The sequence below is a fragment of the Electrophorus electricus genome, chromosome 15, assembly GCF_041902795.1.
Source record: "Electrophorus electricus isolate QZ-2024a chromosome 15, ASM4190279v1, whole genome shotgun sequence".
Classification (NCBI taxonomy): Eukaryota; Metazoa; Chordata; class Actinopteri; order Gymnotiformes; family Gymnotidae; genus Electrophorus; species Electrophorus electricus.
In genome coordinates, this window is record NC_137511.1 from 19336504 (window position 1) to 19348545 (window position 12042).

At 43.6% G+C, this 12042-nt stretch overlaps 1 protein-coding gene and 1 long non-coding RNA gene across 2 annotated transcripts; both read left to right on the forward strand.

Annotated features, from left to right (window-relative positions):
- Positions 1-490: 490 nt before the first annotated feature.
- Positions 491-11685, forward strand: LOC113576874 (uncharacterized). The gene is made up of 7 exons (XM_027009215.3): positions 491-1177; positions 6103-6186; positions 6510-6585; positions 8607-8687; positions 8985-9155; positions 9377-9466; positions 9605-11685. The coding sequence occupies exons 1-7, from the start codon at positions 1088-1090 to the stop codon at positions 9745-9747; spliced, it is 735 nt and encodes a 244-aa protein (XP_026865016.2). The 5' UTR covers positions 491-1087; the 3' UTR covers positions 9748-11685.
- On the forward strand, positions 6734-8267 carry LOC145651314 (uncharacterized). The gene is made up of 2 exons (XR_014117181.1): positions 6734-7510; positions 7802-8267. It is a non-coding gene; the product is annotated as an uncharacterized LOC145651314 (long non-coding RNA).
- Positions 11686-12042: the final 357 nt, after the last annotated feature.

Sequence of the window (12042 nt, forward strand, 5' to 3'; positions counted from 1 at the left end):
ATTTTTTGCAATAGATAAAAGAAATGAGCATTGCTATTGCATGGGTAGAGTGAATATTCTGCTAATCTTTGTGAGTCAACGTTCATGTAAATTTTTACAATGTGTTTATTGTCCAGTTCGGCACAGAATGCGTTATGCTCCTCGTGTCTCTGCTCTCACACTATCCTAAACTTATCCATTTACTGTGCCGTGTTTGTGAAGAGAGATCCAGGATGTTGTGTGGACAAAGAGGCCTTCAGAAACATGCAAACATACATAAACAAACACACACACGCATGCATAGAACATGCAAATCAGGCACAATTATATTTCCAGATGCCTTTGCCAGTCACCATCACCTTAAGGTGACACATAAACACCCTCCCTCTCCCTCTCTCTCTCTCTCACTCTCTCTCTCTCACACACACATCACCCCTCCTCCTTCCCTCCTCCTGTGTCTCCCACTGTCTCACCTTTCCTGTTACTCTCGCTCCCTCTGACTCCATCTCTCTCTTTCCCTCTATGTCTGACCACCCTCTCTCCCTCTTTCCCTCTCCCCACCACATCTTTGCGCTACACCACTGTCGCTCTCTCACACTGTCTCGCCACGGTCTCTCTCTCAGTGTCTCACCACGGTCTCTCCCTGTTACCCCTCCCTCTCCCCCCTCACTGGCTCTTCTCTCCCGCCCTCGGATCCTTTCCCGCACGGCGTGCGTTTCTTCTGCCAGTGCTCTCTCTCTCTCTCTGTAATCCAGTGCTGGTTGAGACAAGTGATACAGAGAAAGCTCACGAGTGGGATAGAGAGAGGGAGTGAAAGAGAAACAAAAACGAGAGAGAGAGAGAGTGAGATAAAGGGTGAGGGTGAGAGGGAGAGAACCACTTTCCTGGATTACTCCCAGAGGAGGACAGTGAACAGGAAGATCTGCAACTATATGACAGACTGAGGAAGAGGAAGAAGATCCCTCTCACACCCAAACCGGAGCACGAGAGGTGCTGCACGTAACGCCAAACCAAAGTAGACACGGAGGGAGAAGTTTGGTGTGCAGCGAAGCCCCCAGTACAGGAGGACACCCAGGCTGGTGGACGGAGGCTGGCTGTAGCTGCTGTGATGGACAGGGAGGCAAAGGAGCGAAGGAAGATCCAGTTCTCTGTGCCTTCTGCTGCACCTTCCCAGCTGGACCCCAGACAGGTGGAGCTGGTAAGAGCTGGTGGTGCTGAATAAAAGCAAGCAAGAGGCAGCCGCAGCTTCTGAACTAGGTTATGCGTCATTGACCGTACTTCAGAAGCAACTTGGAGTAGTTCAGGAAGGAGACAGGCAGAAATGGAGCCTGACAGCCCATGACAACATGCTTTATAACTGTCAGGTGCAAGATTTGAATTCTCCAGGGTCTTACTGAATTTGCAGCGCAGTTTTGCACAAGTAGCCTGAAATAGATTCGCCCACTGATATTTTTCACAGCTACTAACTGTGAGTCACTTTGGCAATGTGTAACAGTTGCTTTTCATTTAAGAGGCATGATAAACAGGGAGCTTCACTGGCACTGCCAAAATCACTATGCATTATTATAATTACAACAAATTCCACATAAATTTGAGTCTTTTTAAACTACACTAGGCTACTGTCAGTTCTTGGTATTATTACTATATAACTCTACTGTATGCTGATCATGAAATGAATGTTGATAGTAAGTTGTAATTGTATGATGTGTGGTGTGCGTAATTGTACTATGGCTTTAGTTGGACTAATTAGGTTGAGTCATTAACCAGTCGTTAAGTGGTATATCTGAACTGAAATGCTTACATTAGATGATCCAGATTCCATTTACTAGAGAAATTGTGGTATTAGGGCACTACGCTACAGGCCACACAGACACTGACACACAGTGCCAAACCACTGTTCACCCCTCGCATATATAATTGCAAGTGAATTCCATCCCTCATGGGACCTGGACTGTGTATCAATCTGCCTGACAACAGATTATGTAATTCTGTATTGTGCCAATGTGTTTCTGTGTGTGTGTGTTGCTGTGTGTGTAGGCATACACATTTTGGTGCACCTGTATGAGTGTGGTTGTGCACGTGTGTGTTTGTGTGTGTGGTTGTGTGCATGCATGCATGTTTGTGTATGTGTGATTGTGCGCAACTGTGTGTGTATGTGTGTTGTATGCATATGTTTGTTTGTGTGTGTGCTTGTGCATATTTGTGGGTGTTTGTGTGTGTGGTTGTGCGCATGATGGTGTGTGTTTGTGTGTGGTGAGAAACTAGTTCAGCTGCCGTGTTATGACCCAGTTACATCTGGAGATGGGGATAGAAGAAGAGAAAGAAGAGTGGAGCAGAAAGCAAAGGAGAAGACAAGAAAAGAGAGGAGAGGAGAGAAGTTTAGAGAAGAGGAGAGGAGAGGAGGAGAGAAATGGATGGAGCGTGCATGCTACTGATGTTATGTAGAGGTGCAGTTATGATCAAGAGAGCTATTTTGGTAAGAAAATCATAAAGTCCAGAAGTGTAACTTTGAAAAAGGAGATGAGTGGTTAAAAATACTCCCCCCGCCCACATACTTTGTAATCTAACTGAATGAAGTGAATATAAGGTCAGATTCTTATTACTGAGTGTGAATGCATGCATGTGTGACTAAAGTGGTATGATGATGAAGCAGCAAGCAAAGTCAACATATTGGAAGACCCGTAGTTCCCACACAGCTGCTTTTGATGGACCACTAAGAGCAGATCCATGGGTCTCACACTCACCCTCTCACCCCCGCAATCACCCTTTGCATGCATTTGTCAACACTTGATGTAAATGACGTCTGTGTTGGCACACTTGAATGTCACTCTGAAGTTTTCCCATGAATAGGCCCCTGAGCAGGGTTTGGCTGTGGGAGTCTGTCTGTGGGGTCTGGTACAGGCTGACGTGGGGTCTCATGGAAGGTGAGCAGGCTGAACACAGGGATGACGGGCTATGTTTGCATAGCCACTTAATGTGAATGTTTGCTGAATACTAATGAATTTGCAAACTGGCAAATGGTTGATTCCAGGTTATTGGAACGTATGTGTGTGTGTGTGTGTGTGTGTGTGTGTGTGTGTGTGTGTGTGTGTGTGTGTGTGTGTGTGTGTGTGTGTGTGAAATTTATTTATATAGGTTAGTACTTTTTCAACAGATCCTTAATGACAAAACTAGTGGAGACAGGCGCAAGGAAAAACTCCCAACATTATATATAGTCCATGTAGTTCAGTTCAGTGTGGGTGCAGCTTCTACAGTGGGTCTAGGGTGGGTGAGCTTTTTCTGCATCCATTGGAGTAGATGGAGTGGGTGGAGAAATATGGCTGCATCAGTTCATCTACTGGCAGGTCTAAAACAGTGCTGGCACATCTCAGCAGTAACATGCAGATCAAACAGAAAGATGTAGTTAGATCTGTAAAGGTCAACAGACTGTGACTGCATTCTACCCACATCATAGTCACAAGCCTGAGTGAACACAGGAAGTGGCTGGATGACAACACCGACATCTCAGATTATCAGAAAACTATGACCAGGGGCGTAGGCTCTATGGGAGTGGGCCTGACCCTTGGATTAAAGCTGGAAGGCTGTTCCATAACTGTGGGGCTTTACATATGAGAAGGCTCTACCCCCATCTGTAATCTTACTAACTGTAGGAACTAAGAGACACCCGCATTTTGAGGGCACAATTAGAAGACCATTACAATCTTTATGAAATAAAATGAAAGTATATGTCTCAGTTAAGCAATCCTACATAAATGGAATAAGGCAGTTTAGTAACATTACATAGGTGTATGGGTGTCAAATGAGAGATCAGAATGAATAACACCTAAGTTATTTGATTTTATTTTTTTACAACTCCATAGGAATATTTAACTTTGAAGTTTTTGGTCAGATATTGTGGCTACACCAGGTCCATGGTCATTAGGATGGGCGTTATGAGCATGGTTAAAGCCGGAAGGAGAGGATTCATTCATGGCCATATATTCTATGAGCTTTGGGATGTTGTCTAACACTTTCTAAATTTTTCAAATATCCAGTAACCAGATTGAATTCAATGTTAAAGTACTAGACGAAGCTCCTTAAAATCTGTTGTAGTGTAGAGTAGTCACAGGTGCTGTAGTCTAGAGTAGCCACAGTTGGTGCAGTCTAGTCACAGGTGGTGTAATCTAGAGTAGTCACAGGTGCTGTAGTCTAGAGTAAGAACAGGTGGTGTAATCTAGAGTAGACACAGGTGGTGTAGTATAGAGTAATCAAAGGTGGTGTACTTTAGAGAAGTCACAGGTGGTGTAATCTAGTCACTGGTGGTGTAGTCTAGATTAGTCACAGGTGGTGTAGTCTATAGTAATCATAGGTGGTGTAGTCTAGTCACTGGTGGTGTAGTCTAGAGTATTCACAGGTGGTGTAGTCTATAGTAATCATAGGTGGTGTAGTCTAGTCACTGGTGGTGTAGTCTAGAGTAGTCACAGGTGGGGTTGTCTAGAGTAATCACAGCTAACGTAGTCTAGAGTCATTTACTGAGATCACTACTCTTGGTCAGCTCTTTTCCTTTATGGAAAATTAGTGGATCACTGTGCTCATTTTGCTGGGGTTATATAAGTCTCAAGCTATGTATGAGCTCAGAATGTTACTAATAACAGATACTAGTAAGCTTGCCGGCATGGTGCTGTGTGTGGGAATAAGTGCTGGGGTTGGGTGAGGATATATATATAAAACATAGTCAGGATGTAGGCCAACACGCGAGAGAAAGGCACGGTTGCCTTGGCAATGGAATGGTAATTACAAAGAGATATGACTGAACAGATGGTTATTCAAGAGTAACAGTTTACAGACTGAGTTGAAATGGTAGGTATTCACATTTTCAAAGGAACTATAACCTGTACATCAATAACCACACACACTTCCCCAGTAGAGCTGGGCTATTTCAGAATACCAGTTAACATGTCAGGTATTGTTTCTGAAAGCATCATGCACACGGGGAAGACATTTGCCTTGCTGTAGTGCGTTTATAAACAAACAAAAATAAGAATACTGCATGTTTTAACATAAATCACATTGGTTGTGAATGAAAAGTAAGAGCTGTTAAAGGAAGTCCAACTGGCATTTGAACACATACCTAAAGCTGATGGAAACTGAGCAAATGTGTTCATCATCAGAGTGTTCCAGATGTCTCAGGAGCGCTTCCCGCTTTCTAGAAAACCCATCATGTCATCATCCATATAAACCTTTTCTGTTTTCTTAACAAAACATCTGCACAGGAAAATCCCATGGGAGATTTCATAATCCCATCACAGCATTATGCAATGTAACAAATTGTGTGAAATTAAATTGAACAGAACAGGAATGAAACATAGATAAAGTCTGAAAGTCATAACAGAGCATAATTATAAGGCCAGGGGTGGAGCACTGCAGGAATTCCTCCATCTCTGCTTCACTCCACCCTCACACTGGAAGTCGTCTAGAATTAATGTAACCTATGACAGGACAAATTTCAGATCAAATGTATCTCATGGCGTCCTGTACTTCCTGCCCACTTTGTTACCTTGGCAACAATATGACATGTGGATATGTCAGTCGGTTCCCACCTACCACATCCCTGTTGGGAATGACGCCTGTGCGTGTGGAGAGGTGGTGATGATTCGTATGTCAGATTTTCATGGTGGTGAATTTTAATATATGCCTGCCTGCTTTGTCACACCTCACCAGCCTGATGTCATGGGAAAAGATTCGTAGCGAGAGAACACAGAGTTTTAAAACTATGGCATCCAAATCACTGTATAGCCTCCATCAGACTGATCAGGCTGAGGGTCCAATTAAGTATTTTATCTTTTTTTTTTTTATTCACAAAGTTAAGAAATATCTATAAATATCTGTAAGATAAAACTGCTGCCAAAGTTCCCTGCCAGAACTGCCTTTATAAACAGATTATAAATTTGTGATATACGTCATACACACAGTAAACAAGCCAGAAATGCACAAATGATTTTATATCCCTGGCAATAAATGACAAGAGCAGTATTTCTCCTGGATGGAAAAGATTGTTATCATAAAGGAAATTGATTATTAGATTACCATTATCTTGTTATACATTTACATACGCAATAAAGATGATTTCTCCTTTAAAATTAGATTCGGCGTCGGAGGCCAACACCGGCCACTCTGTTCCGGCTGACGGATCACATGTCCCCAGAGGAAGACAGTTCCCGCCAGCAGGTAAGATCGTGCTGACACACACCTGCAGATGAGCGCTGCATATGTACAACTCTGGAAGTCAAAAAACACTGTACTGAAGGTCATTACATGCATGCGGAATATTCAACGAGTAAAACTTACTTCTCCTAGATTATTGGTATCTTCTAATTTCTATGGACATGTCTATGCAAACCAGTAAAAAAGAAAACATTTATGAAAGCATAAGTGTGGTTTAATCAGAGTTATTCCAATTGCTCTTATCATTGTCATAACATCAAAGGTGATATCATTGACATGAAAAATGATGACTGCTGCAATTAAGAGTGTCTTTAATTTTGTGGTAGCTGGCAGTTTGTGAAAATGGAGTCCTGAAGCCTGAAAAAGACAACACAGCAATCTACCAGCCCCCTTCACTCAAAGGTAACACAGCAATCTACCAGCCCCCTTCACTCAAAGGTAACACAGCAATCTACCAGCCCCCTTCACTCAAAGGTAACACAGCAATCTACCACCCCTTTACTCAAAGGTAACACAGCAATCTACCAGCCCCCTTCACTCAAAGGTAACACAGCAATCTACCACCCCTTTACTCAAAGGTAACACAGCAATCTACCACCCCTTCACTCAAAGGTAACACAGCAATCTACCACCCCTTTACTCAAAGGTAACACAGCAATCTACCACCCCTTTACTCAAAGGTAACACAGCAGTCTATCACCCCTTCACTCAAAGGTTAACGGCAATCTACCAGCTCCCTTCACTCAAAGGTAACACAGCAATCTACCACCCCTTCACTCAAAAGTAACACAGCAATCTACCACCCCTTTACTCAAAAGTAACACAGCAATCTACCACCCCTTCAGTCAAATGTAACAGCAATCTACCACCCCTTCACCCAAAGGTAACATGGCAATCTACCAGCTCCCTTCACTCAAAGGTAACACAGCAATCTACCACCCCTTTACTCAAAAGTAACACTGCAATCTACCACCCCTTCAGTCAAATGTAGCAGCAATCTACCACCCCTTCACCCAAAGGTAACACAGCAATCTACCACCCCTTCACCCAAAGGTAACACGGCAATCTACCAGCTCCCTTCACTCAAAGGTAACACAGCAATCTACCACCCCTTCACTCAAAAGTAACACAGCATTCTGCCACCCCTTTACTCAAAAGTAACACAGCAATCTACCACCCCTTCAGTCAAAGGTAACACAGCAATCTACCACCCCTTCAGTCAAAGGTAACACAGCAATCTACCACCCCTTCACCCAAAGGTAACACAGCAATCTACCACCCCTTCAGTCAAATGTAACAGCAATCTACCAGCCCCCTTCACTCAAAGGTAATACAGCAATCTACCACCCCTTCACACAATAGTAACAACTATCTACCACCCCTTCACGCATAGGTAACAACAATCTAACACCCCTTCACTCAAAGTTAGGGCAGGGAATGAATGGTCTGGGATTACTGAAGGGCGCACACAGCTAACAGCTGGTCATAACAAAACAGATGAATATATACACACACACACACACACACACACACACACACACACACACACACACAGAGGGACTGAGTGGGAGAGTGCAGTGTCTCACTGCTTTCTTGATTACCTGTGTTATATTCCAAGGTGATCTTCTCCTTCAGTGGCTCCAGTGATTAGAGAAATCTGAGAGGTGGAGCTGCTCTGGCAGGAGAAGTCTCCACTTGAGAACGCTTCCCCCAGGGCCTGAAGGAAAGTGATGACAAGCTCCTTATGAGCCTGACATTACCAGCATTTCCTCCCCAACCCTTCTGTGTCTATTCCTGTGCTCTTTGTTCTCTATTTCTGTCTCTCTCTCTTTCTCTCACTCACTCACTCTCTTTACATGTCTCTGGGAACGACACCAGCAGGCTTCGGTTACAGTACAGCAGAAGCTGAGTAAAACAAATAGATGAATTTTAAAAAAGCCACGCATGCACACCCTAATTACCCATTACATCACTGTCACCGAATGAGTTATTCTTTTAATTCCCTGTAAAAATGTGACACTAGAGAGGGGCATGAGTATTTAATGGCATGGTGTTACACATGGATTGATCTTTAAGATTTGTTTGTTCAGTTGTATTTTAGTGCTTAAAAGACTGACCACATGTTTGTCCTCTTTGCTTGATGACTACTGCTTGAGCTCTTTGGTTGATGACCACACTTGACCAGGCAGTCCTGTGGTACTTTATGACTAGACTAGCACAGTGATCTAGTGGTTAAGCTTTGCTTTTCTCAGTCTCTGTGTCTGTGTCCCTCTGTCTTACTGTAACTTCCTGACTGACTGTGTCACCATGTTGAGACTCCCGTCTCCACATGGCCATGATAAAGGGCATTATGGAAATTAACAGTGAAGCGAAGTCACACGGTCCCTGCCTGAATCTGTCCTACTTTGCGTTGATCTTTGTAGCGGTTCAGAAGATGTTGAAGAGCCAGCAGCTGTCTCCAGACGTCTCAGATGGCGAGGACATCTCACCGGACTCCTCCAGGGGTGAAACGCATGCTTTCACCTCTCTGTGCATTTATCTGACTATTATTATTATCATTCCCATCTATCCACCAATATTCCCATTCAGCCATTAACATTCACATCCATCCATTAAATAACATTCCCATCTGTCCACTAATATTCCTCTCCATCCACTAACATTCCCATCTACCCATTCACTAACATGTTTGAACAGCCATACAGTTCAGCCAAGCACTTGGCTGAAAACAGATGAATAGAGAACAATTGATTAAATGGGCGTTTTCAGATAATGACCTTTTTGAACTTACTTGCCCATAGATCCAACAGATGATGTCATATCTGACCAATCAGATGACCAGTCAGCGTGTGAGTTCACAGATGAGGAGGCAGACTCGATCCCTCTACACGAGACACTAGGAGAAGGTGACAAGGGAACATCTGATTCTAAAGGAGAGCAGAGGAGAGCAGAAAGCCCAGCGAGTGGAGAGAGTAAGTTATTAAAGGACTGAAATAATATTTTTTTGTGGCAAACTCAAGTTCAGCAGTGTTTTGTGATCATGGCAAAATTCTAACTTGGAGAATGATATAACAACCCAAAACACATTAACCAAACATGAATTGGCCCTAGCGTATTTAGAAGTTCTTTTGTTTTTTGCTTATTAAACTAACTCTCTCTTTCTGGATTGCTGTGTCTATTACCTCACTACCAGCGGTGCAAGTTTACATGCAGTGTCCTGAAGAGGACACTGTTCCTTCAGAAAACTCAGCAAAAGAGGAGTATCCCCTGGACTCTGGCAGAGGTGAGATGCATTCACCCGTCCAACGTGTATGCAGCATCGTTTCTGTATTTTTGTTACCGGAAAGCATCTTGTGGTCAACAGCATATGATAGCACTGGTTCAACATCCCTCTGGGAACTTAACTTTGCATTACCTACAGAGCCACCAGATGACACCACGCCTCACCAATCAGATCATCAGTCAGTGCACGTGGTGAAAGGAGAAGCAACAGCTGACTCAGCAGGAGAGGAGGACAGAACAGAAAGCCCAGCGCGTGGCGAGTGTAAGCAGGACGAACCATAGCTGGCAGAGTACAGACCGAATGCGATCGCGATTTGTGCAACGCAAAAAGTAAACGCAAGTTAGTTATATTCATTTTAAGAGACGTACCTTTGAACGAGGATGTCATCATTTGCACAAGTGGGAGGTCGGCTGAAGGGCAGGAAGATGATCAGGTGTAGAAAGAAAACCTATTACCATGGCAACATCCAGAAAGATAGAACAAAGCTTACTTGTCTCATGGGACTACAGGCAACCTGAAGGACGTTGAAAGGCGTTCCCATCCTACTGAATATCATCTGTATTCTTAGCTTGTATTAAGGGCAAAATCCAATTTTATTTAGTTAAACTTAAGACAATAAGCAGACACTCTGTGTAACTTTGTATTGTGTGAGTGCCTTTATTATAAAGAGGACTGTAACGCTTGTGCTAGGTGTCATGAGGTGGAAGGGCACAGTAGCAGGAGTATGACACAGAGCCTCATTATGTTTTATGCATAAAGCAACAAAAAGGAAACAGCCACGAGGAAGATTTTCTTTTCAGCAACAGGCTCTGTGTATGGGTTCTTTCTTTGTGTCTGCGCTCGCTCTCTAAATCCAGCATTACGCTTACAGTATTTAGCTGACTCTTTTATCCAAAGCAACTTACAGTTATGACTGAGTACAAATTGAGCAATTGAGGGTTAAGGGTCTTGCTCAGGGGCCCAACAGTGTCAGCTTGGCGGTGGTGGGGCTTGAACCAGCAACCTTCTGATTACAAGTTAAGTACTTGAAACACTGAGCTACCACCAAGCAGCCTACTGGGAGAGAAGGCAGCATATATGGAAGCTACTGTTAATGACACACTGACGCAAGTTCAAATGGGATGTCTCTCTGCCCTGCAGATGACACTCAGCCACAACCCCACTGCCGCAAATATTATTTTCTCCCTGTACACGCACACATCCAATCCCACCATAAACAAGCAATCTCACACCATAAACATCCAATCTCACACCATATACATCCAAACTTACACCATATATTTTGCTCTTTTTTGCTCTCTGTTTTTCTGTAAGAGTAGATACTCTGGATATGCATGCACAAACCTGCATTTAGATGTGCGTTATAGAAACTGCACTATAATGAACCAGTGTATAAAACAGCTCAGGGCTGTGAGGTATGAGGAATGCACAACCGTGCATAGCCTGCCAGTCTACCGTACACACCCTGCAAGTCTACCGTACACACCCTGCCTGTCTACCGTACACACCCTGCAAGTCTACCGTACACACCCTGCCAGTCTACCGTACACACCCTGCAAGTCTACCGTACACACCCTGCCTGTCTACCGTACACACCCTGCAAGTCTACCGTACACACCCTGCAAGTCTACCGTACACACCCTGCCTGTCTACCGTACACACCCTGCCAGTCTACCGTACACAGCCTGCTAGTCTACAGTATGCAGCCTGCTAGTCTACTGTACACACCCTGCCTGTCTACCGTACACACCCTGCCTGTCTACCGTACACACCCTGCAAGTCTACCGTACACAGCCTGCTAGTCTACAGTATGCAGCCTGCTAGTCTACTGTACAGTGTACACACCCTGCCAGTTTTCTGTACACACACACCCAGCCATTCTATCATACATAGCCTGCCAGTCTACTCTACTCAGTCTGCCATTCTACTGTATGCATCCTGTCAGTCTACTATACAGGCTAGGCTTAAAACTGAAGGTGTGATATGTTAACTTTTGAATGTCAGTGCATTTGTGTTATCATACATTTAATTTGATCCAAATAGCAGAATAAATACTTTAGCAATTGCTTTTTGGTTTTGCAAATGTTTGAGAAATTGTAAGACAAATACTTTATGGGGGATTAATCGAAATGATATACTGTATTTAGAGCAGTTCTGACTTTGTATGTGTATGTTTAAAGTATTCTACTCTGAATTTGACAATAAAAAATGAAATCTAATACGAATTGTGTCTTCGTCACTTGTGTGTGTGCATGTGTATATGCATGTATTCCTATGCTTGTATTAGTCTGAGCATACTGTGGCCTGTAATGTAATTGCCCAGTTAGGAAACATGAACTCCAAGGCAGAAGAACAGGACATGCCCCTCGTATTACAGAACATCTCAGCGACTATAGTTGCTGCTTATGTTTTCCTATGGAAAAAATCTTGCTTTGCGAGCCCGTAATAGGTGTGTTGTTCCACACCACTAGATGGCAGTATATTCTAACATGTTAATATTGACGTCGTTAACCTTTATAAAGTGCTTACGGTGGATGCTCCTAATCATACACTGGACTAGGGACTGCGCACAAGCC